The following is a 27,424-nucleotide window of genomic DNA, read 5'->3' on the forward strand; positions in this document are numbered from 1 at the left end:
GGCCAATGTCCCCCCATTGGCCCTTTTCAATCATGGCCTCCTAATAATCCCCATCCATTAATTGGCTGTATAAATCTACTCTCTCCTCTCCACCAACAGCTGGTGTGTGGTGAGCGTACTGGCACACTATGGCTGGAATTTAATATTTTGTCTGCCCAGTGTCAAGCTTTAGATGAAGGCTCAAGTTCATGTCTCGGTTAGCCTGCACTCTTAATAGGCGGCTTGATCAATATTACAAACATCAGAAAGGCCTCTCAAATACCACACACACACTGCATCTCTGACCTACAAATCCTATCCCTCCACTGTTTCCAAATAAGACCTCCATTTGGTGCTTGTTTTTTTTTTCTGAGCACACTGAATGATCAGGTATGAAGAAAAAACTGTGTAAATAGCTAAATAATTTATATATCAATGTAAGGTTTTCAGCAAGTTCAGTCAGCTGGAACATTAATATTAAGCAGCTACACTCAAGACCAATTGCTTGACACTCCTAAGGAATGATGTCTTTTTTCTTACTATCTTGTGCTCTAATTTTCTCTCAATAAATCTTGCTTTATCTCTCTCTCTCTCCTTGTCTCTTAGTCTCTCACAGAGAGCTGAGACTTTCAGCACTGCTGTGACAGAGGAAAAGAAAATGTGTAAATGTGTTGAGAATGTGCAGGATGGCAGGAGATATGTGATGACTGTACAATCCCACATACAAACACACAGAACATTTGAGCTGTGCACACTGATAACATTTGTGACTTTTTGCTTTATCAGTTGGTAAATGTTTTGAATGTTGAATAATGATACATTGCATTGTCTAGCATTGATATAAGTCCTCAGAGATCGTTAAAAAATATGTCTATATTATTATAAACAAAACAAAGATTGATTTAAAAACATTTAACAGTGATGCCCTCTAAGTGAATGGGTACCAAAATTTTGAAGCTCCAAAAAGCACATAAAGGCAGCATAAAAGTAATCCATATGACTCCAGTGGTTTAATAAGTGTCTTCAGAAGTGATATGATACGTCAATATATCAATATTTAAGTCCTTTTTTCTATAAATTCTCCTCCCTGCCCAGTAGGTGGCGATATGCACAAAGAATGCAAATCACCAAAAACAAAAGAAGAAGAATGTGGAAGTGAAAATGGAGATTTATAGTAAAAAAAAAAAAAAAAGACTTAAATATTGATCTGTTTCTCACCCACAATTATCATATCACTTCTGAAGATATAGATTTAACCACTGGAGATTACTTTTATGTCCTTTTGGATCTTCAACATTTTGGTACCCATTCACTTGCATTGTATGGACCTACAGAGCTGAGATATTCTTCTAAAAAAATCTTCGTTTGTGTTCAGCAGAAGAAAGAAAGACATACAGATCTGGGATGGCATGAGGGTGAGTAAATGATGAGAGAATTTAAATTGTTGGGTAAACTATTCCTTTAAGAAATTTATTCTTGAGCACATGACCATAAAGATAATTCCAACAACCATCATTTATTATTTTGGACTAAGAAATTTGGACTGTGAAGTAAATCATTGGTTAGTTTAAGATGCTGATTGCGTAACTATTCAATAGTTTCAGATTAGTTGTGAACATTAGCTCTCTCTATTGATTAAACACGTCAGACAACATGAAACCTAAAAGGATATCATACAGTGAAAACTTCTGTGTTTTCCTCGAATCCCTCCATTATCACATGTGGAGATTCCATCCTTGCATTGTATAAAACACGGATGAATTAAGCTCTCTTTAGTAAATGCTATCAAACACTTGATACACATTAGATAGTATTGCAATCATTGCATTGTTTACATATTATACACTTTACCACCTTAAAACATCTTATCTTTGAACTATTATTTATAACATATTTTTCCACATCAGTTTAAAATGTGTACCAAATCATTGGTAGTATATTTAGCATCTTTCTTTAATTAAAGAGAAAAATCGAGAGACGCCTTGAGAAAAATGAGCAAATTGCTAGTGATCACTGTTACATCACAGTTTTGCCTACTTGTTTAATTTCGGAATCAAACTCCTTTTTGTAGACAAGAACAAGAGTTGCTAAGAACTCCTGTGAAATGTCAAGAAGACTTTGAGCTATGAAGAATAATTTCCCCTTGTAGATAAATCACAGCTGACAGAAGAAATTAACTATATAAAATGTAACAGTATTATATATTTTATTTCTAGTTTTCAATTAAGATAGATTCTAATTAAGGAGGACACAAGGGCATCAAAGCAATCTCCTTACTCTACATAATGAGAACTGGACTATTCCCATAGTATACTCTGATTTTCCCAGTATCCCCAGTTTTTTCTTTTCTTCCTCTCATCCTCTTTGTTATCTCTTTCCCTCCCTGGCTTAGATATTTTCTCACCCTTGCTGCTATGCTCTGTTCATCTTTCATGGTCTTCTCTCCATCAATTTCCTTTCTCTATATCATGCAAAGGTTTGAGTTTCTATGAAACAATAGGGACACCAGGGAGTCGGGTACCAGGGGGTTGGGGGAAAGGGGGGGTGGATACATTTACCTTTGTAAAAGTGGTAGGGACTCCACAATGTCTCATCAAAGACCAGTCTGCTCAGGTGATCCCCAAGACAGTGTGTGTGTCTAGGGGTTTCTTGCTTTGAAGTCATTGTATGCAGAGCCTGAATTTAAATATAATCACACTACTTTTTACTCCCCTTATTTTGAAACAAATGACACTGTCTTTACATCAGAATAGAACACTGGCAAATCCTTTTATGACCCATCTTTGACCCCACCACTATACAGTAATTGCGTCCTAACAAACAGGTTTGCCGAGAGATATATAGGGAAAAATACTGTCCCTGGTAAATTAATAATAGCACGCATTCTTTGCATGCATGATTTAAATGAGCTTAATAGCATATAGTTCACCTTGATAATAAATAAAATAGATACAAAAATAAATGCCCAACAAGCAGGTTGAACAGATTATGGAATAATTTCACAGTAGGCCTATATATTCGTTCTAGAGAGGAAAAAAAATTATTGCCCAAACTTTAATAATATTACACAGTTTATGTAATCATCCACTAGATGGCGGACAATAACCTCATTTTCTGAGCAGGATTAACAATCACATCGCTAGCTCTTCTGTTTATATATTAGGCCACATTGCTTTGGCTATGCAAGTAAAGAAGACATCGGTATGTGAACATCTCTAAACAAGTTATGTTGGTTCTGCTGTGCTTGCGAAAATGAACCGCCCATTGTATTGTTTCATACCCCACTAAACGTCGTGTAGCATAGACTGGAGCCTTTATACATAGCTTGAATACCCTAATATGGCGTAATCACTTTGGTTGGGTTACGTGCACTTTACATTAAGTTTATTTCTATATATATGGTGATACCCTTTTATGATGCCTACATAACATGTACTTAAATATTTCTTCTCAACATTGTTATTATTAATATTATTAATTGTTATTATTAATATACCCACTAATTATGTGTTCATTTGTACTCTTTTTTTGTTTTGTTTGTTTGTTTAGAAATTAATACACAAATCTATAATAATTTTTATCAGGTGGAAGGTTGACTGGAGGGTCTCGCCTAGGGTGCCAAATGGTGTAGGACCGGCACTGCATAGCTTGAATACTCTAATATGGTGTTTTGATTACTTAGACCACAGATATATATTTAAAGAATTCACTGTTCTGCAGCTATTTATAATGAGATTGTGTTATAATAGCCAAATTATGTTATTAAAGGAATATTCCAGGTTCAACACAAGTTTAGCTTATTCGACAGCATGTGTGGTATATTGTTGATTACCAGAAAATGTATTTCGACTTTTCCCTCCTTTTCTTAAAAAAAAAAAAAAAAAGAAGAAGCAAAATGGCAGCTTCAGTCAGGCACTTACAGTGGAAGTGAATGGGGGCCAATCCATAAACTTTAAAATACTCATTGTTTGAAAAGTATAGCCACAAGACATAAACAATGTGCGTGTTAAAATTATTTTAGTGCGAAAAATCGCTTACTAACCTTTTCTGTGTGAAGTTATAGACAATATTACAACTTCGTTGCCATGACGATGCACTGTCAAGAAATCCTAAAATAACTGTAAAAATTACAATTTAAACAACTTTACAGCTCAAATAATACGAGTTTTAACAGAAGAATTAATGTAAGTGATTTTATAAAATTATAAGCTTCATATTTCTGCCTTTAAACCCTCCAAAAATTGGCCCCATTCACTTCCACTGTAAGTGTATATCTGTAACCTCGATTTTTTGCTTTTTTAAAGAAAAGGAGGGATGAGTCGAACTAAAATTTTCTGGTAATAAACATTAGGCCACAAATGCTGTCGATTGAGTTTAACTTGTATTGAACTGGAATATTCCTTTAACATTAACAGTTGTGGCATTCACTGTTTCTACGCTCTCGTGGACTCGTTCTACGCAGGGGCACCTTAATACACAGGCTTATATAGGCTGAAGCCTGGGGCCTACAAATCCCATGGGGCCCAGCTCGTGGCCATGTGGCCCATTTTCCCCTAGCCATGTTAGCGGGAGGAGCGGGTTTAAACACTTTCAGCGGGACCATTAAAGGTGTCCGTGTAGCGCTTGTTCAATGCACAGACAGCAGTAGCCCACCTCATGGGCCCAGAGGTACCTTAAAATGCCCCTGGTTCTAAGTCATCATCCACTGCCGAAGTTCAATTCCAATCCTCAAGAACACAAGTACCAAGAATGTAGGAAATTACCCGCATGTGTCCTTGAAATCGAGGATGCATCGATGGTGACTTATGGGCAAGAACTCCATACTACGGTGGCAGACGAAGGACATTTATCATTTTGTTTTTTCCTCAAGAGTTTGCCACTGTAAGCTCAAGAAAGTCTGATGGCTCATGTGAGATGTTATACTTCGTCAAAAAAAAAAAAAAAATACAGTAATAAACATGGAGAAAAACAAGTGTTTACAGACTTTATTCTTTTAACGTGTCACTAGTCCTGCAAAACCTCACTGGCGTGATGATATTAATGCTGTTACTGGTGTGATAATGCCAGAAGTTCTCTCACTGGATTCAAATGTGCTGTGACGGTTCATTGCGCAACAGGAAGATCGCAGCACATCTCAAAGCTCGCGCCATCTTTGATTTTTAATGGGAATGACAACGAGGCTCTGAGGGATAGACTTACCATCTCTTCAATGGCACGAATGGTATAAAGCTGTATTAAGCTCCTAGATCACATCTGATTTTCCACAACTCATGTTGTCTGGAGTTCTTTGTATACTGAATGTTCGTGGACAGATATTTTATCAGTGTTTTGTGCGCGGAACAATCCAAAACACTTTAAACTGCAGTACATCCCATTGAGGAGACTGTAATGTCTCTCTCTCCCTTACTGCCTTGTTGTCATTCCCATAAAAAATCAAAGATGGCGCTAGCGTGAATAAGGTGAATAGATGCGTTCTACGTCCTCCTGTCCTTCCGAGTTCGTTCTTCCAAAGTAGCTTGGCAAGACTGGTCTGAAGAACACAAGTCTGTTTTCTTCATTCTTAGAATTAAGAAACTACATCGCAGGTGTGTTTAGTAGAACGGCATAAGCCACAACATCTCCTAGTGGTAACACTGCGTGTAAGAGAAGGCCAGCTCATTTAAACCTGTAATGGTAAATCAAGGCAAATTGGACAGTATTGCATTGGTTAAATAAAGATTTACGGCGCCAGAGCAAATTGGCTTTCCAGCTTAGCCAGATGTTCGCAGCTCCGATCCTACCGAGAGACGCAGTAAATACAAGGTGAGAGCACGTGACAGTGTTCAATTAAACAGCTGCCTCTTTTCCTCTCGCGTGAGCACATCTGTTATTTTGTACTGTTGTTCTTGTGTCTATCAAGGGTTTATTTATAGATTGATGCGATATAGAATACTGTCCATTTGTGAGCAATAGTGAACAATTAATAAAACTGTCCACCTGGCCGCGCAGGCTTTAATGTTATTTAATAAGTAATCTATTAAGCCCTTTCAACATAACTCAGCCGTGGTGATTATGGGCAATTCAAATTAGTTTCAAATAGTTTAAAATTGCCCAAACAGCCATCCATCATCCTGTCAAATGCCACGCCCCCTCGCCGTCCATTGGCTGCGCGGAGCTGCACCTATGCTACGTCACCAGAAGAGTGACTTAAAAAAAATTCTCCCAGTTCGTTCATGTGTACTTCGAACGTAAACTGATGCCAGAAATAAGATTGTGTTGCTCATAGGAGTTTTTAGGCAATAAGTGATATAATTATAACCACTAGTTACGCAAGGAAGATCATGTGTAATAGCTAACACACGAACATGAATTTGTCGGTAGTGACGGAACGCTTCTAACAAGAGGAACGGTTTTGAAGTTTCTTGGAACACGCGACACTCGGATTATTAAAAACGCAGTTTCTGCAAAGATTTTGGGTGGACGAATAAAGACAGACCACCTCTCTCTTTTTAATACCGCGCAATAACTTTGAGAGTGCTTTCACAACGTTTGGACCAGTATTCATACTCCATACAAATAACGGTGAGTAAAAAATAAATAAAATAAACATTAAATATCATTGTTAATTATTTTACAGTACGGTTGGAGTGTTCTGTTGTTTTGATACTTTGCCCCTCAGTCAAGTCAGTATTAAATTCTTGCCTGCCCATTTTAACAGATTTAATTTGCCTCTTGCGAGTTAGCTCGCTCATTTCGTTGCACTTTATCACTCCTTCTTAGTTATTTGTGATTTAGCAGACGTTTTAGTATGCTTTTACACTTCACTTACCAACAGCACCACAGAGAAACCAGAGATTTGGTAGGTGCATCAGTGGCGGGCACAAGGGTGATAGTTCATGCCAATTGCCCTTTGTGCCTGGTGTTTTTAGTTTTTGTTTTCCAGTCTAGACCCAACCACTACACGGCTACCCCATAATTTTGTCTTTTACGGCAGTATTATACCAGATACAAACTTTGCATTTGTGCGTCTTGGCAACCTCTATAGTAACTCTCACTTGATGGATGTATCTCAAAACCTAGAGCTGCCTATAAGGGGCTGTTCACACCGGTTGCACTAGCGCTAAAAGAAGCTAGATGCATCGTCACGAATAGAACGTGTCTCGAGACACGTTTGTAACTGTTGAAAATGTTTTTACTTTAAATTGACGCGACGTTTAAAAAACGCGGCGCTCAAGCGCGATATGGGGCGCAACGGTCCGTCTTGCGCGTTTATGTAGAAAAACAATTTAAAAAACAACAGCGCGGACGGACGCAAAGACGTGTTCTGTGTGAACGCCCCCTTAGACAGTCGCTCTGACTTGGAACGCACCCATGATGCCCAAAAAATGCAGCACGCGCCCATGATCCCCCCCAAATGCTAGGTAGGCAGAACTTTATTTTATTTTTTTATTTTTTTGAGACAGCCTTGCAGTGTGTTGTCATTGGAGCGGAGAATCGTGCACAATGGGGAGTTGTGCGCGGAGTGTTAATTAAAAAGAGACCCGTTTTAATAAAACTGCGAAGCGTGTAATATAGCCCCAGTGCGCATTATTAAAAGAGAAGGATGTACTGCTAATCTGCGGTGGTGCCAACCAGGGCCTGGTCATTTGCTCACTGGACTTGTTACTATTTTTAGACGCTGTGAACCATGATGTTATGCTCATTTATTTTAATTACGAGTGACTCACTCTATGTGTGTGCGCATTTATTGGTCCCTTTAACCGACGTTTTATGAGATTAAGAATTCACACTTCCATTATGAGTCAATTTATAATAATACAGTGAAATGATATACATCGTTCTCACTTTGGTGTCAGAGACGAAGTTTATATGATGAGTGATGACCATGAGGTTAGCTCCCTCTCCAGACGACCTACAAAAGGAAAAGTTGAAGCACAAAACCATAAAACTGAATAGTGTGTACTTAAGTCTACAACTTTAGCCTTGTATTTGATGATATGTGATTTGTCTTTCGGTGTAGAGCCATCATTTGCTCCGTCAAGCCGACACCAATCCATCAGTCTGCGCTCGGACAGCGACGGTATTGTGTTTCTCTTCATTAGCTTCTGTTTTTGCCTCTTATTTAATCAATCAGTCTTTAGTCGAGTGGAACTGAACGAACCTCCCCCTCTCTGACCTTTCTGATGACAGCATTTAAATAACGAGACAGAGAAGAGAAGAGTTTGGTCTGTTTCCAGAGTTGCTTCTCACCTCAAACAACAATACTTGGTAGAATAGTTTTCTGTGTATTATTAAAGTTAGGGGAAGTGGCTTTAATATGTGACTTAAAGACTTACAAAACACCAGCTTTCTAGATTAAGTTATGTTTTAGTAATCGAATGCAGTCCCATTGATCTTAAAAAGGGTGTTATTTACTAAATAACTTTGGGGTACAACTTGCAGACCTCTAGGAAAGTTCACCCAAAAATGCAAATTCTCTCATCATTTACTCACCCTCATGCCTTCCCAGATCTGTATGACTTTCTTTCTTCTGCTGAACACAAACAAAGGTTTTTAGAAGAATATTTCAGCTCTGTAGGTTCTTACAATGCAAGTGAATTGTGGCCAGAACTTTGAAGTTCCAAAAAGCACAGAAAGGCAGCTAAAAGTAATCCATAAGACTCCAGTGGTTAAATCCATTGCTTCAGAAGCGATATAATAGGGGTGGGTGAGAATATTTAAGTCCTTTTTTACTTTAAATTCTCCTTCCTGCCCAGTAGGTGTTGATATGCACGAAGAAGAAAGTGAATCACTAAAAAAAGAAAAATGTGGAAGTGATCTGTTTCTCAACCCACACCTATCATATCGCTTTGCAAGATATGGAATTGACCACTTGAGTCTTATATATTACTTTTATGCTGCCATAATGTGCATTTTTGACCTTCAAAGTTCTGGTCACTATTCACTTGCATTGTATGGACCTAAAGAGCTGAGATATTCTTCTAAAAATTTTCGTTTGTGTTCAGCAGAAGAAAGAAAGTCATACGCATCTGGGATGGCATGAGGGTGAGTAAATGATGAAAGAATTTGCATTTTTGGGTAAACTATTTCTCTAAATCTGTCAAAACAAGTGAGTCTGTAGAGCTATTATGGTATTCTCCACTCATTTACTGCACTGCAAAAAAGTGCATGTACAAGAATGTTAACGTACTAAGATCTTTGATAAATTATCCCATAAATCTACACAAATTTGAATATAAATAACTATTTTCACAGATTTGCATGTTTTAAGTTAATAGCAACCTTTAAACAAACTTTGCACTCCCCTTACAGTATGAATATCATATTCTGCTTGCCTCCTAAATCAGAAATTTGCCAAATACAATGCAAACTGCCAAAGATATAGGCCTATAGCTTCACAAACTTCTGCTTCCCTATGATAAGACACTATGCTAGGCCTCATAGCTTTAAAAAAGATTTGCCTGACGTTTTCAGTGAAGGATTAACTTACCTAAGTTATTAGAGGGATAATGTAATTGTTCTGTATTGAAACAGCCAAGCCTCTAAGCGTGTGATATTCCCCCAGGGTCCCATTCAGAAGCATTGTCTTTCTCACTCTCGGGTCTGCAGCAAAGGATGATTAAAAAATGGGGGATTTGCATTTTCATAAAATTAACTGTAGTAAAGTTATTTGGCAACCTGCTTTAGAACGGTGCTTCTGCAGGTGTGCGCGAATGACAATGTATGGTGCTTGTTACCAGTGTCAGTTATGGAGGAAAAGGTCCTGAGGCGAAATCTGTTTGTGTAGGAGCACTGAATAAATTTTCTTTTGACTCAAGTTTATAATCTTGTACAGCTGGTCCCTGTGCATTTAATAAGATATCAGGCTCATAGTTTGTATAAGACATAAAATATGCCCAACTCTGACACAACAATGAAATGAAGGGGTGTAGAAAATTGGTTTAAAGTGGTGGCTGGCAAATTCTCCAATAAGAATTCAGGCATGTAGGTTCATGTCAGTTTTGGGATCCTTGAAGTGTCACCCAGTTGTGGAGGAAATACTTGCGCAGCTCTCAGAGCGTTGTTTTAGACCTGTTTGGCCAGTTTTGTCAGGTAAGGTGAGGGAGTGTAAACCACATGCATGTGAAAGGTCTCTTGCAGAAGGAAATGTGTGTTTCTTCATATTTCTCCTTAACTATATTTGTTTTTCCAAACCGAGAGGCCATAATTAATCTTGTCCAGTTTATTGCAGATTGCTAATACTTATCTTTAGGATTTGTCCCCGTTTAACAAAGAAAACATACTGAGGAGTTGTCTATATACCTGATTGCACCATTCATGCTCCTGTTTGTGGGGAAAGCACATGGCCGGCTGGTATCTTATGTCCAGCACAAGGCAGATAAGACAGCATGAGGAAAGCATTCCCACTTTGGGAATTTGGAGCATGGCACAAAAAGCCTTCCTGTTGCTTTCTGCCCCTCCACTGACCCCTGGTCAACCCTACCAATCAACAGGGCTCAGTTGTGACCTTTAACCTAGCCTCCGTCTCCAGGCTGCTGCTGACAGACCTCTCCTTCAGAACAACATAGAGAGGAAATAACAAGTGATATGGCCTCAGCCAGATGTCCCTCTTCCTCATGCTGCTGCCTCTCCAGAAGGAGAAAACTGCACCGTCTGGACCTCACAGGATTTTGCTGAGGTCTCTAAATGTAGCAGAGAAGCTAGTCTTGTGTTTTTTCAGAAAACAATGCAGAGATACAAAATTATTTTTAGAAATAAAATGTGCAAGCCTTTCCCAATGTGCAAATATACAGTGCTTTGAGCATAAGTATTAGCCTATGCCTTGAGTCTGAAGGTCATTTGCTTAGTTGGATGGTCTGACCTTCTCAGACCACAGTCCTTGTGCATATTTTAGCTAATTTTAAACTAGTCAGACTAAAACTGTAGAAGTGTTTGTGTGGTGAGGATGGTCGGTGGCTAGACTGAATTCCTCCTTCTGGAACTGTATAAGGTTGTTTATTGAGACTGGAAATGTCCCACTTGCTTGCAGGGAAATGGCTGGTGAACAGTAAAGCACCAAGGGAGTACATTCAACAGAGAAAGCATAGTTGAACTAAAACATCAGACAGGGAATGAAAATTCAATGTTGCACTTTGATTTGGAAAACATCTTAAACAGCGGTTTGTGTTGTGATTGGGTTCTTGTGTAGGTTGAAAGCTGCATACTGCAAATCATACTACCTACAAACTAGGAAATATAATAAAAGAAAACAATCTTGGAAAAGTAATTGGAGTGCCACTTTTGAGTTATTTGTGTTTACATGGTACAGTGAGACCGGTATCAGCATGAGCTGGGGTAAACCAAGGTCATGTAAAATCTCACACAGATAAGGATAGCTGATTCTAGATTAATGCGTGTATTTGGAGATTCCATATAGATATAACCCCTGTTCTTGGATCAGTATTCCCGCTTTGAGATAGCATACTTAAGGGAACCGACCATAGTTTTTGTCCTTATGGTTCCAGTTACAGCCATTTAAGAGCTGCAGTGCCTCTAGCTGGGCTTGATCTCTGCTCATATTTGCAATGAAAATTCTGGTAATGAGCTGTAGATATAAACTGATTAAATTAATGCAGATAAAAAAATCTAAAGTAGACTGCATAATTTCCATATTGCCTACAGCATGTGTTTTATTATATTTCCATGACATAACAAAGAACCATCATATTTCCTTTGTTTGCAACTTTTTTAAACTATATTTTCTGGAGGAACTCAATTTAACACTAGTTTTGAGTGCATTTAATAAGAATTAAATTAAATTGTAGAAATTTTTTTAGTACTATGGTGATCTCAGGTTATTTAGCCGGTCATATTCTTAATAGATAGGGTTCTTGATGACATAATGAAACAATATGGAGGGTCCTATTTTAAGAGCACTATGCCTTAAGTGCAGTGCTATGCAATACATCATATGCGCAAAGTCAGTGGGCATGGCCATAAAGTTTTGATATTTTTGGGCAAGCATACGCTAAGTCTAGGCACAAGTGGGTCGGCGAAACCGGGTGCGCAAAGAACTAATGGGCTTGGTCCAGTGTAATTTAATTCAGAGGTACTTCTCCGGTTATTGTATGGTCTGCGACCTATTACATATTTAGTTCCCTGTCATGCAACATTGATATAAATGGAGACAGCCCATTCATACGAATGTGGTAGTGTAAATGGCCTGTATGCAATGTCTCCTGCTCTGTTTGTCACCTGTGCTGCTCTTGGCCTCTCTGGGTCTGTTGGCTCTCATCCTGCTTTTAGTAATGTATATGTTTTATGTTTCATTTCTGTACAGCGTCTTTGAGCTTTGGAAAGGCACTGTACAAAATAAACATATTATTACGATAATGATTATTACTGTATTATTATTACTAATCAGTAAATTAATAGCCTATTAAAAGTGATTGATAGCTCTTTGATATCATCTGCTGGTGGAATCCCCAAGCTGCAAATGCAGGAACTCATTTTAGACTTTGCACCGATATTAGACGTGGTTCTCAAACGTCTTAGCACAATTACCTATTTCTCAGGGAAATAGCAAATTGCACTTTAGCCCACTTCATTAACAAACATGTACAATACACCCACAGTTTGCAGCCATACACACACAGATAGCGCAAACACACCCACCCACTTGCTCTTGCAGGAAAATTGCGCTTAGAATTAGCGTTCCTACGAAAATTGGATAAGATGTAGCGCATGGTCGCTTACCTAGCTTGGTCATGAAAACAGAGCCCAAAATATATCAAATGTATTTGACATGTCTGTTTCTTCTCCTTTTTCTCCACTGAAAAAAAAAAAAGAACCTCCACAGTTGCTTACAATGTAAAATATTTCTGTCCTATTATACTGCTGTATTTTCCTAGGACTATAAGAATGTAATATATCAAGGTGATTTGTTTAAAGTAGTGTTGGGGAACATTTCTAATGGCTGATTCGTAGAACTATGCCTCTGGATAACAGCATCCTGATATACTGATTTACGAGCTTCTCCGATCTTCCCTGCAGACAGGCGATGGTGAACAACCGTGTTGAATCCACTGCCGTTGCGGTAACGGGAGGTAGTGGCGGAGTGGTGCGCTCCTGTGCAGGCTGCAGATGTCGGATCATGGACCGCTTCCTGCTCTTCTCTATGGAACGATACTGGCACACGCACTGCCTCAAGTGCTCCTGCTGCCAGGCCCAGCTGGGAGAGATCGGCAGCACCTGCTTCAGCAAAGGAGGCATGATCCTCTGCAGGAACGATTACATCAGGTACTTAAAAAGAGGGATGGTCGAGGATGTAGAGGGTCTAAGGCAGAGATCATGAATTAGAGCAACATTTTATTTTTAATAGATATTTTGTAAAAACAAATACAGCAATATGTTATGCATTGTGCATCAAAAGTTAATAATGGTGGTCTTAGTCACAGTACCAGTCATTGTGTGTTACACAAAGGACACAGTAATATCTAGATTTGATTGGAAACAAATTGATACTTCGTTATTGTTTCCTGAACTAGATAATCGGCTAAATTAAGTGATTTTAACCAAGTTTCATATAATTTGACATATCCTTTTTCCTTTCCAAATGTAGTATTGCTTTAAATTGTGGCTTCAATCAAGGTTAAAGGGATAATTCACCCAAAAGGGAAATTTCTGTCATCATTTACTCACCCATAATTTATTTCCAAACCTGTTTGACGTTATTTATTCTGTGGTAGACAAAAAAGGAATGGTAAGTCAGATTGGTAGCCTTAGTCACCATTCACTTTCAATGCATCATTTTTTTTTTTTTTTTTTGTACAGTGAAAGTGAGTAAATGATGACAATTTTTGGAACAACTCTCCCTTTAATGGTCCCAAAGGCTTTAGATATTTAGAATAACCGCCATTGCCTTGTTTTAAAATAATTTGTGTTTGACTTTATTTTGGCCGAAGTTGTAATTTCATAAATCATAAATGTAATAAATGAACCAAATGCGTTCATTCCTCCATTTGTGTAAATGATTTCGCATGAAATTAGATGATAGAATATTTTGCTGGGCTGAAATAGCTTATTCGACAGATGTTCTGTAGAATGTCATGTGTCATACTGACATCAGACATTCCAACGCAACACATTTGAATGCTTGTTGCTATGTGAACAGTTAGAGAACAAGAAAAGTACACTGATCATGACAGGAAGTGTGTGGGTGCATGTAACATGGCATCTGGAGCAGCCATATTCCTCAAAGACTCCCCACAATTCTTTCATGTGTTGTACACTGCTGGAGACTCAAGCTTTTGCCCTGTATTTGAGGGCTATTTCAATCAGGCTGTTACAAGTACTGTTTAACCACATAGCTGGTGATCAAAATAGAACTCTGTTCAGAACTGTCATTTTGTCATAAATTTTGACCAGTCTGCAAATCAACCATAACCTCCTTGTTTTGCAAACCCAAAAATCTTCAGTTTATTTGTGTTGTGGTTTTAACTGGGATCTATGATTGCTTATATGCCTGTTTGATGGTTACATAGTTCTTTGATTGAATTTGGCCTCTACTCCCTTGTATATTTTGAGCTGGCTGCTCCAGAGGTGAAGAGATTAGATTTGTTTATAATCGCAGAGGTTTTGAAATTGACCTCAGCGTTTTTGGATATGTGCAGTGGTGTGTCGGTCCGTGCCAGCATGGCATTGTTGCCTGTTAGACCCACACTAGTCTGTTTGGACCTCAACCAAGGATGTCTGACTATTTGGCATCGCCACGCAGTAGTCTTTTTTTCTCGCTGTGATTGCTGTGAAAGTGCCAGGAATAACCGCTCACAAAACAAACAATCTAACAGACCCCAACACACCCCTAAATCAGGGAGAAACTGTGCAGTCCTGCTATTGTATTTTAAACACCCATTATTGTTACAGATATATTGTCATAGTTAACAAAGCACTAATACAAGATAATGTGCAGTGGGGAGTTTATACCAGCTGACAAGATTATAACAGTGTATTCTTTATTTGTTTTTATTTTTACATGTGTGTAAATGCTTTAAATGTTTTTTTCTCTATCTGGGAAAGGTCATAACCGGTTTAAGCAAAGCCCGATTGGCACACATAAATTTTTGCACATTAATACAGTGATCTCGAGTTGCAATGAAACACCTTTACCAGCGTTCTTGCCAGCTTATCCAGTGTGTGTAATTTTATCAAGTGTATAATGAGATAAAATTAATAACTCTTAAGACTGTAATTCAGCAAATGTATCATAAATGTAAAGGGTGGTCTTATGGACATTTTCTTTAAGAGTGCATCTAAGGTGTACTCAATCTGCAGTGTATTAAATATGTATAATACAGCTAATCAGAAGGGCAGAGATTCATTACCAAAAGACACCGCGTGGAGCCTGAGGTCTGATAAAAGCAGGGTGCATTAAATAGGGAGAACAGGGCTCCTTTCTGCTGTCTCTTATTAAATTACTGTTTGGATTAAGATCAAAAATTCATTACTGTGAGCATTTAGAGCTGGGACAGTGATAGCGGAGGAGAAGTGGTTGAGAGAGAGCGAGAGAAGGGGAAAGAGGAGAAAGTGAGGCGGTGAGAATTAGCTGCCAAACTGGTCTGGTTACCATCACAATAAAGACCCCAGAGAGGGAGCTGAAGAAAGGTTTCCTACTTAAACATGACTGTGATAAGGTGGCTCCAGGTGTTCTGAATGAAAACAAGTTTTTTGTGTGTATTAGTGTGTGAGTGGCATATATGTTGCATGTTGTTTATTCACATTGTGTGTATGTGTGTTCTGTTTTGCATCTGGGTTTTATCTCTATACAACCGAGTGCCATTGTGTGCGTGTAGATGCATTTTTTTCTTCCATCTCATCAAGAGCAGGACTTGAACTCATTTGAGTGTTCTCCAAAAATTGCCCATAACAACCTCAAGCTCAAGCAGCAGAGCAATCAAGTGCACCCTAATTAGGAGCCAAGGGTGGATCAGAGGCTCCTAAAGCCACCCCCCACCCATTGCCACCAATTACACTGCCACTCCAGATTAGTTGATAGGCTGCAGTCAATGTACTAGGACTGCAGTCAAAGTACCGAATGGCAGGGCTTTGGTGCCCTGCCATTCGGGCCATGTGAGTCTATGCATACACTCTGCAAAAAACTTCAAGCTAATGGCTATGGACATAAATGATTTTCTCTGTGTATAGAAACTTTTAATTTCAGGGTGATTGTTTGATTTTTGTTTTGCCACATGGTAAACCGTTTTTATAATAGAGCTACAGTGGGGTTTTGCCTAGTCATCTGTCTAAGTATACATGACACAATATGTAATTGAATATTTGAAGGAAGGACATCGGCTGAGAATGTGTCAAATGCACGTCACGCGTCACTTTTAACATGTATACATGCTGGTCAAAGACAAGCTACAATCGCATTATTTGGGTCTATTAGTCTGAATTTGCAAATATCTGATTGTACTATTTCAGTCGGACTAAAGTATTTACATTACATCTTTTTAAAATCAAACTTTAAAAGTGCATAAAAACCACACAATTTCCACACAATTGTGGAACTAGTACCTGAACTTAAATCAGTTCGTTGTGGAACTATACCCATTCCTATTAAAGAGCACCTGTTATGGTTTTTAAACGTGCCTAATTTTGTTTTAAAGGTCTCATACAATAGTTTACATGCATCCAAGGCCAAAAAAACACTTTAATTTGCTCATAATTTAAATTGCAGCATTACCTTTTTTTTCCCCAGTGTCAATGATCCGTTCTAAAGGATTCATTCTAAACTCCTCCTTTCAGAGAGCCTACTCTGCTGTGATTGGTCAGATGTCCCAGTCTGTTGTGATTGTTTTACCGCTTAGTGTAGTGTTTGAGGGCAGGTCTAAGCTGTTCGCGAGCAGCCAATGAAGACCGGAGGCGGGTTTTTTGTTACCAAATTAAGTAGGTTAGTACAGGAAGTAAGTCTGGAATTACTAACGACTCGTTTCAGGTGTTCAGAATCGGTTCTTTCTTTTGGGAGTCAGTAACTCCATTTGTCGTGCACTTTGATTTTTGAAACTTTGCAGACTTTTTTACATTCACAAACAGCTATATAACTCACTACATGAAAGGTAATATTTGAAAAACCATAATAGGTGCTCTTTAAATTCCAAGTGTCGTTTTTTTCACTAACACGAAAGCAGGAACTTTTATTTAAATAAGCTTTGCAATAAGCATGTGATGCTGTTGTAGCAGGGACGCCTGAACTTCATGCGATAACAGCCGATTACCCACTCACTTCAAAACATAAACAGTGAATGACTCTGTGAAAGATTTTGTGTTGATTTTTATCTTCCTGTTTTGTTGTGGAAAACTTCACGTAGACAAGATGCAGTCGGATTTGTAAGAGATGGAAAACAACAGGAGAGCAAGAGCAGAGAAGAGACGCCTTAAACGCTACCTTCATAGTCATCAACATTTTCTGTGTTGTTTTTTCATACATTTGCATGATCATATGTGTGCTTCCAATAAACAATGCCACTTTAAACTATTGTGTATGGAATTTTCTAAAACACATTTAAACTAGCAATCAATCAATGCTGTGATTCGTAGGATAGTATGATGTACACATGACAAACATAAAGTTCACTTATAGCCTTTAGGTAAAATAAAAACATCTTTATTAGTACATAATACAGGGAAGCCTTTACAAGGTGCAAACAATTTTGCAAACGAGGTAAGTAGTGCAAAAAGGCAAGCAAAACATTTAAAGCACTGAACAGTAGGACTAGCGAACTAATATACAAAATACAGTGTCCGTAATATTTATAGTTACTAAGCACTTTATTAGGAACACTATGGTCCTAATAAAGTGCCCAACATGGTCTTCTGCTGTTGTAGGCCATCCGCCTCAAGGTTCAACATGTTTTGCATTCTGAGATGCTATTCTGCTCACTACAATTGTACAGAGTGGTTGTCTGAGTTACCGTAGCCTTTCTGTCAGCTCGAACCAGTCTGGCCATTCTCTGTTGACTTCTCTCATCAACAAGGCGTTTCCGTCCGCAGAACTGCCGCTCACTTTAGGTTTTTTGTTTTTGGCACCATTCTGAGTAAACTCTAGAGAGTGTTGTGTGTGAAAATCCCAGGAGATCAGCAGTTACAGAAATACTCAAACCAGCTCGTCTGATACAACAGTCATGCCACAGTCACTGAGATCACATTTTTTTCCCATTCTGATGGTTGAAGATTAACTGAAGCTCCTGACCCGTATCTGCTTGATTTTATGCATTGCACTGCTGCCACATGATTGGTTGATTAAATAATCACATACATAAGTAGGTGTACAGGTGTTCCTAAAAAAGTGCTTAGTGAGTGTACATGATAATCATGGAATGCAAATTATTTTGATCCTTTATTTTCTTGAAGTCTTGTTTAATTTTAACTTGTTTAATACTGAATGTTGCCTTACTGATGACTAACCATTTTTTTCTAAATATTCTTATTGTACCATTGTTGAACATATTTTACCATTAATCTTTCTCCCCTTTGTGCAGATTGTTTGGTCACACAGGCGCCTGCAGTGCATGTGGACAGTCGATCCCTGCCAGTGAGATGGTGATGAGGGCCCAGGGTAACGTCTACCATTTAAAGGTGAACCATAGTCTGTTCTCAGAAAATGTTCATACATTTTCATTATTTTTCAAAGAAAATGGGGATATTCACACTTTTTTATGACATGGGTTTTATTATTATTCAGTGTTAACCAACAACAAAATATGGGAAAACAAGCAAAATAAATAAAGTACCATAATAAATGTGTGCAAAAATCTGTAATAGCAAAACAAGAATACAAGAAAATAATAAAATATGAACCAAAAATGTCAACACAATTTAATTTTATGCAATGCAGTGATACACTGTTTATTGTATTTGACTAACAATAATTTATCATAGACTCAGACTTAAAGAAAAAAATCAAATAAAAATAGTCAAGTAGTCTCAAGTTGCAATTTTGTGGTCTTAAGGCTAAAGATGTAAATATTGGAATACTTGTGACTAAATTCAGTCATTTCTGAACAGATTAAACTGCGTCCTCGTCAATTTTTCTTTTGCGGTTGAAGGTGAGAGACAGTGGTGACAGTGTTTTTTTTTTTTTTTTTTGGATGAAGATAATTAGTGCATTAGTAGGATTGGGTGCTCAAGAAAGCAATGCGTCTTTAGATGTTTCTTTAAAGTAGTTAGAGAATCAACTGCTTGGGTGGAGTTTGGAAGTTTGTTCCACCAGTGAGGAACAGTGGAAGTGAAAGTCAGAGAAAGTGATTTTGTGCCACGCGGCACTGCTCATATGCCGATTGCAAGTTTCTGGAGGGCACACAGACTTGAAGTAATGAGTGTTGATAGGGGGGTGTTGAACAAGTGGCTGTTCTGTATGCGAGGATCAATGCCTTGAACTTCACGCTAGTTAAAAACCAAACGTGCCACCGCGTTCTGGATCAATTGCTGAGGTTTCATTGTACATGCAGGAAGTACTGCCAGAAGAGCATTGCAGTAGTCCAGTCTAGATATGAAAAGAGCTTGGACAAGAAGTTGTGTAGCATGCTTGGGTAGGAAAGGTCTGATCTTCCTAATGTTGTACATTGGAAATCTGCAAGTTAGGGCTGTCTTTGTGATGTTGTCCGTGAAGTTCAACTGATCGTCAAACACTACCCTAAGATTTCTGGCTGTCCTGGATTGTGTAATCATTGACGAGTCTAGCTGAATGGTGAAGTTATGTTGAATTGCTGGCTCGCTGGAACAATGAGAGTTTCTGTCTTTCTTCCAACATGAGATGAATAGCAGGCAGGCTGAGATCTGTGTAGCTACCGAAGGATCGTCAGGCTGGAAAGAGAGGTAGAGTTGGGTGTCATTGTCATAGCAATGATAGGATAAGCCTTGTGCCTGAATGACAGGTCACAGTGATTTATTATATTAAAAGTCCCTCAAGACCGGAAAGTTCTTAAAACAGTGACTTGTGGCCAACATTATACCCATAACTCCAACATGAGAATTAGAGACACTATTTCACCAAAATGCTTTAGAAGAGAAGGCAGTGATTATTTACATCAATGTAACTTGTCACTCAAGTGTATTTGTGTTCACTTTTTGGTTCAAATGGCAACATCTGTGAAGCCCTGAACCTCTTTTTGGGGAAATTTGTTTAATTTTGAATTGTCTCAGTTAATGTTTTGCATTTGCTTGAACATGGGTAGCAGGATATTCTCAAGAGAAGCTTGAACCAAAACTCATCAACTAACTGTTTTCCCAACTGCTCCACACATTCCTCCTTAATTATAGTGGTGTAGGTGTCATCCTGCCTTAATAGTATTTGATTGAAAAAGGAAACCATTCACTGATTAAGCTGAGTGGATCTATTCAGTTTCCCAAGTGGTCCATGTTTGCATAAGTTTTCAAATTTGGGTAACTGCATCCTGACAAAATTTCAAATTTGTGAGTATCTGAAGAAATGTGAGCTTGGAGTGTAATAGGCTTTTCAAACAATGCAGATTTACCATACATGTAAGTTTCTTTGCCTCTCTCTTTCCTCTTTTTCACAAAATAGGGAAAACTCATAATTTACAGCAGATTGAAGAGTCGTCCTTACATATTGGTGTTATGTAAAACTGTTTTCTGCATATTGGTGGTTCTAAGTAGTTCTATGTATATTTGCTCTGCGATTTCAATCTATTTAATAGGCTATTCATTTTTAGTAGTAGGCAGAAACATTTACTTGTTTTTATTAAATATAACACCAGAATTTCAGTTAAATAACTTCTTCAGCTCCCTTAGTTTAACAAATGGTCCTTCTCTTCTCCACAGTGTTTCACTTGTGCCACATGTCGGAATCGCTTGGTGCCCGGTGACCGATTTCACTATGTCAATGGTACCATCTTCTGTGAGCATGACCGACCAGGTGGAGGACTGCTCAGTAGTCACCTGACCCCGTTGCAGGGCAACACCCTCCTACCTGACCAAAAGGTACAACAGGGCCAGATTAACACACATAAATCAATAAAGAAATCTTACAAAGACATATGGAAACATGCTGACAATTATTATTACATTTAATGCAGTGCACATATCTTTAAAAGCCAGTTTTAACAATTCAGAGTTGAATTTACATCTATACCACCATTGGTGACCTTTGACCCTTTCCCATATTTCATGTTTTTTTATTTATGACAACATATATTTAGCATGGTGACAAAAGTGGTGATAAACCAAGAAATGTTTACCATTGTCCTCTGTTGAAATGTGATGTCTGAGATGTGTAACTCTCTCAAAATAAATATTTTTGGAAAATTAACAATTGGGAATGATTACCCTCTGGTTCTAAAGTAAAAAAATAAACATTTAAGATATTTCTTCCCTTTGTTATGTAATAATTCATGCATCATAGGGTTAAAGCAGCAACTTAAATGAAAACTAGCTAAAATCTTTTCACAGTTGTTTTTTTAAGAAATTAATGGTAGAAAAAGATACCAGATTATGAAAAACTAAGTGAGATAGAACACAGGCTAATACAATGTAGTTAAGTTTCACACAGCTGCATAAGTGTATAGAGTTATATGTCCTAGTAGGGGTGGGCAATATGACCAAAATCCTATATAACGATATGAGTGATTTTATATCACGAAAACGATATATATCACAATATAGTGAGGTTTTCTGAAAAATCAATAACATTGAATTATACACCGATCAGCCACAACATTAAAACCACCTGCCTTATATAGTACAGGTCCCCCTCGTGCCGCCAAAACAGCGCCAACACGCATCTCAGAAAAGCATTCTGTGATGCTGTTCTTCTCATTACAATTGTACAGAGCGGTTATCTGAGTTACCGTAAACTTTTTCGATTCGAACCAGTCTGGCCATTCTCTATCAACCTCCCTCATCAACATGCGTTTCTGTCCATTCTGAGATGCAGGTTGGCACTGTTTTGGCGGCACGAGGGGAACCTACACAATATTAGGCAGGTGGTTTTAATGTTGTGGCTGATCGGTGTATATTAAGCCATGTCACAATGTGTAATTTTGAGTAATCCAGTCAGTGAATTAAATACTTTATAAATGAAAACTTCTACATCTTAAATAATTTTCTCTTTATTTTGAACTTGACAAACATAGTCAAAGTAAAAAAATTTGTTTTTTAAATGCCACATTTCAGTCTGATTATGTGCACAATTTTCTTTTTCTTTTTCTTATTATTGTATTACTATTATTGTTGTTGTTTGTTATTATTATGATTATAGTTATAACTTTCCTCAAGAAACTTAACATCATCTCAAAGCAATGCAAAAAGTAAAATAATACATATCCATAAATAAAACACTTAATTAGGCTCTTTGTGTTTTTAGTAATCTCTATAAAGAAAATATAAAATATCTGAAGGAAAATATGGCTGGTTTATTTCCTGATATCAAACATAATTCAAACAGAATTTAAGAAAGGGTTTTGATGTGTATTTTAAAAGCCCACATGACATTGAGAGAAACCAAAATGAGTAATGGGTGTGATCTGTGCTTTTTCTGTCACTGGAGCACAAATGAAGATGATGACTTCAATACTTGCACGCACTTGCATGTTTCAGACTGCGTGCGCAACACTCGCACAAAACAGCTGCTCATGTTTAGATAAGAGGCATGTTTGGAGCACGGGATCAATGTCATTGAATTTGCTTTGACGGTGGCTCAAGCGAAATTTCATGCCGCAGAAGCGGATTCAGTGTCATTTTTTTTCGCATTCTATACAAGCTTTTCATCTAATGACACGTGCAGCTGTCAGTGAAAAACCACGTGTTTCAATATTTCTCTGTTTCATGTGAAGCCCTGACCACTGTTATATATACGCGCACATGGATATATCGACATACACAATGTATAAACCTCGCAAATCGCTGTTTTCTTCATGGTATTGCGTTTTCTAAAGACAGACCAATTCCACACCACGGAAGATGCACTTTTTCCTTTATAATTTCCTCTCATCTTTTCATTCAAATGAATTTGAGGAATGAGCAATCACATCGCCCCACTCCATTTATCGTGTGGCAATTTTGCGTTACCGCGATAGAGACGATAATCCAAAATGTGTACGGGTTGGCAAATTTCTACCAGTATATCATGTCTACCGGTATATCGCCCACTCCTACTTCCTAGTAAGAAATCAAACTCATATGTTTGTTTCTTTCTACACAGGTTTGCTGAGGAAACATGGAATTTTAATTTGCAGTGTGCCTTCTCTTTGTCTTTGTCCTCTCATGGAACCCTGCCTCTCACCATCCCTCCATTCTCTTATTGTGAAAGTTCACCCACACCCAAGATCTTCCACTCCACTTTGTGCATCAAGCCACCACAGAGCTACGCAAGTACTACGAATCACTTGCGAGACAATCACCCCTAATGAGGGAAACATAATTAAGTTGACGAATGACACAGAAGTTGAAAATGATCATATTCACTCATTTGTGGCCTGTCTGGTTATGGCTGGGACTGCCTGGCCTGAAAGCCTAAGACTCCATTAATGATCAGTTCTTTAAAGCTGGGGTGATGCTCATTGTTTTTTATTCCCCCTTTGAGAAGTTTCTCAAGAATGTTATGAACGTTACCTAACACTATGGACTCTGGAGGTCTATCGATGTTTTTTGTATGTTAGGATGATGATAAATATTACTTCTTGCACACAAAAAGGAAAACCATAGTTAGTTCAAGTGACTGTTGAAACACTCCACTATTGAGCATATGATTGTTCAGGGTTTGTACAAGTGGTGGTTTATTTTTGTTTACAGGCCCTTTTCAGTTTAAGTGTAAGTTTATTCGCTTTTTTTTTTTTTTTTTAAACATTTTATGCCCAGTTTTCCCTCCTTTGTCATTTACTTACTATTAGCAAATAATTACACACATGCACCGTACAGATATGTGAACATGTATTGTTTTGTCTACTCAAGTTCATGACGTATGAAGTGCTCTTATTGAAAGAGCCATAGTCTGTAGAAGAAACGGCATGTTTTTTGTTTTCCTCAATGATTTGGTAGATTAAATTATATGTCTGTTTGCATATTCTATAATAGAGACTGGTATTCAGTGTCTGCCAAGACTTTGGCATAAAAGATGGAAGAGAGGGTGAGGAGGAGAGTAAAATTGTATATATTTCTTTCATGTGTCGTTGTATTGTGTTAAATGGTTGATCTGTTTCCTTGCACCCTCTGTTTCAATTGAGGAACATTCAAAATGATATAAGATATCTGTAAAAGATTAAAATACTTAATTAAATAACTATAACCATCACAAATACAGTCTCAATATCTATACAGTAGTGTGCATCAACATTTGATGGTTTTTGCTTGTCATGTTTTTGTGTGTTGGACACTCACTGGCAGCTCGCAGCTCTCAAATACTCCAAGGCCAAACATGGTTCATTACCTTCCAGATTTCAACACACACTCTTGCGACTGCATCATTACAGAGAGTATTTAGAGGCATTTGGGCTGGCATTTTTATTTCTCCTGTCTTTATTTCAATCTGTGGGTCTTGCTAAGGGGAGGTCTCCTGCATCATTCTTAATTGCTTAGCAAAAACTAATGATGTATTCCCACCTTTTTCTTTCACTGGTCCCTTCTCTCAAGATTTCATATCTTCGGATCTGATTTGCTGAGCTTTGAGAAGTTTTCTCATCATGGCATTTCAGTAATTGCTTTTTGGCATTTTACTCCCCCATATCTTGTTTATTTAATTAGCTAATTAAACCCATATATCTTTTTTTTTTAACTACATCTGGCCTGCAATCACAAGGTGTGCCTTTTCAATTTACTTTCACGATTAATATATATATATTTCCCCTTGTGTTTCTTCTTAGAAAAATGTAAGCCAAGCATACCTCATTATGGCTGTTTGTGTGTGTGTGCATGAGTTTATGTGGGTGGGTAGGGGGTGTAAAGCCTGCTATGGCTTTTCAATTTAAAGGATTCTGTGTTTGTGGGATCTCAAAAGTCTGGAGTGTAGATCTCACTAGTGTAGTGTATAGTGCTACAGGGTTCCACCAAGGTCATGGTTTAATTCCTAGAGACCACACAAACTGAGAACATTTCTATTTTGAACTTCCAGACAGTAGGGACAACAACTGCAGTATTAGTGGTGAGATAACAGACCAGGTATAGTGAATGCTTACAATGATAATGTCATAACCATGTCATTATTCTTTAACCAATCTGAACTCATTCGGAAAGCCTCAATAAGCCCAACTTTCAAAAATGCTATTAGATCTGTTTCCATCCTGTTATTATCTTTTTAACCTCTGATCACATCAGTCCTGACATCTTGAGCCCATGTACTGAAGCTGGCACGCCATTATTTATTCTGTGGCCTGCGATCGTTAAGAAAAGTAGCAAAGAAATTCATTAACTTAACTAAATTCATTAACTAACTGCAAATGATCCTAATTGCAATTATATAGGCTAAAATATGGAGGGAAATCAGACGGGTTAACAGGACAGGTGAGGTAACTTTAATAATAGGCAAACAAGGAGGCGGGGTATGACGTAAGACAGAGTGACACATGACGATACACTGAAAACACAAGAAAGACATGGGACGATAATGCCACGGTCCTGTCAGACAAAAACTCAGACTGACAGAGTGACAGTACCAAAGAGACGCCTCTGGGCGTCCCTAAATGGGAACATCAAACAATACACAAAACGAGCGCTAACATGAAACAGAAAACACAACAGAAAGGGAGGGAAACCAGGGAGAGAACTTAAGGAAAGGGGCGGGGTCCGGCGGCCTGAGAGGAGGCCTCAGGACAGAGGCAGGGTCTAGAGGCCTGGGAGGTGGCCACAGGGCATAGGTGGCGTCCCAAAACGGGAACATCAAACAATACACAAGACAGACAAAACGAACTGGGTCCATCTTGGCCAGTTCGTACTAGCACAAATCAGTAGAGAAGAACAGAGGCTCAGGACCCAAAAGCAGAATGAAACAGGGACCAGGACCGACCGGACCGAGAACAGGAACAGGGATGAAACAGGACCAAGTAAACACCACCAACATACAGACAAGACAGACTGGAAACAAGATGAACTGGCACTGGACAGCAACAAAAGGAGGCTAAAATAGGGAGGGAAATCAGACGGGATAACAGGTAACAGGTGAGGTAAATGAACTAATAATAAGCAAACAAGGAGGTGGGGTATGATGTAAGACAGAGAGAAACGCGGCAATACAGAAACAAAACAAAGCCACGTGCTCTCACATGACAACAAAACACCTGAATGGCATGAGCACACCTCGCCAAGACAATGAGGCAATGAGACAAGATGAGAGAATGCATAGCAACGCCAAACAAAGCAATGCCACGCACTCTCACACTAATGAAACCTGAACGTACATCGCAAGGCAAACGCCACGCGTTGCACGCAACAAGACAAAACAAGACAGGACACCTGTGCGAGAGTTTAGCCACACACACACCCGACACCTCAGACCAAAGTGACCGAACCTCAGCACAACGTGAAGACAGCTCGCGACCCAGGCGCGCAGCACAAAGCGAGCGCAATGAGCGTCCACGGTTGCAAGAGACAGACATAGATTACTGACGCGAATGCATGCCACCAAGATGACAAGCGCAATTCACTCATGCCAATACAGGACAAGACATGGAACATGAGTGTCCAGATCCCGACACCGAATCCGAACCAGACAGAAGGGTCAGGATCCAGACACCATGCTCCAGACATGAAACATGATCGTCCGAAAACACAAGACAGACATGGGACGACATTGCCACAGTCCTGTCAGACAAAAACCCAGACTGACAGAGTGACAGGACCATGACAACTTCATGACAGTGGTATGCACAGTTTTTGTGCAACTAAACATTCAGTAAAATCTCAGGCCAGTGGATGAGATGTGTGCTAACAAGAATCACAGAGCATTAAATAACTCTGCTAATTCAGAAATGTTACACCAAGGTACAAATATTTGAAAATCGAATCTGATGCCCAGTCATTTAATATGAAAAGTCATAGGGGAAGGCTTTTAGTTTAAATCACTGTATGTGCTGCTTAAGTGCATTTGACCTGAAACTTGTGTGCATAGCTGTCTTTTGTCTCAGCAGTCTATGGAGTCAGATCCTGTTTGCTGCATGTGTTATATAGACAGTACATAACCATGGCCAGGCCTCCCTGTTTGACTATGTTCTGTTTTTAAGCCGACAGCATTATAGACTTCACAGCTGTTTGTCTTCAGTGGTAGAGAAGCAGTGGAGAGGAGTGCCAAACAGCATACTGCAGAGAAAAAGAGAGGGGGAGAGAGACTGAGGACGGCTGGGTAACCAAAGTCTGGGATCTGTTAAGCCTCCCTGAATGCTGATTGTACAGTGGCCACATACACACTGCAGCTAAACACAGTTGTCCCTCCTCTTTTGAGTGCTTTTGAGTGTTCTGTAACTTGTTTGGTTATTTACGGGAG

General features: G+C 38.6%; 1 protein-coding gene across 2 annotated transcripts; it reads left to right on the forward strand.

Annotated features, from left to right (window-relative positions):
- Positions 1 to 6,198: 6,198 nt before the first annotated feature.
- On the forward strand, positions 6,199 to 24,242 carry lmo4a (LIM domain only 4a). Of its 2 annotated transcripts, none has more exons than XM_051657572.1 (5): positions 6,199 to 6,540; positions 12,991 to 13,236; positions 18,477 to 18,573; positions 20,779 to 20,937; positions 23,156 to 24,242. In XM_051657572.1, exons 2-5 carry the CDS (start codon positions 12,998 to 13,000, stop codon positions 23,162 to 23,164), a joined length of 504 nt encoding a protein of 167 aa, XP_051513532.1. In that variant the 5' UTR covers positions 6,199 to 6,540; positions 12,991 to 12,997; the 3' UTR covers positions 23,165 to 24,242. The 2 variants fall into 2 exon arrangements, with proteins under 2 accessions (XP_051513532.1, XP_051513541.1); XM_051657581.1 differs by lacking the exon at positions 6,199 to 6,540 and adding an exon at positions 7,360 to 7,379.
- The last annotated feature ends 3,182 nt before the right edge of the window (positions 24,243 to 27,424 follow it).

Source organism: Myxocyprinus asiaticus, chromosome 3, assembly GCF_019703515.2.
Source record: "Myxocyprinus asiaticus isolate MX2 ecotype Aquarium Trade chromosome 3, UBuf_Myxa_2, whole genome shotgun sequence".
In the NCBI taxonomy this organism is placed as follows: Eukaryota; Metazoa; Chordata; class Actinopteri; order Cypriniformes; family Catostomidae; genus Myxocyprinus; species Myxocyprinus asiaticus.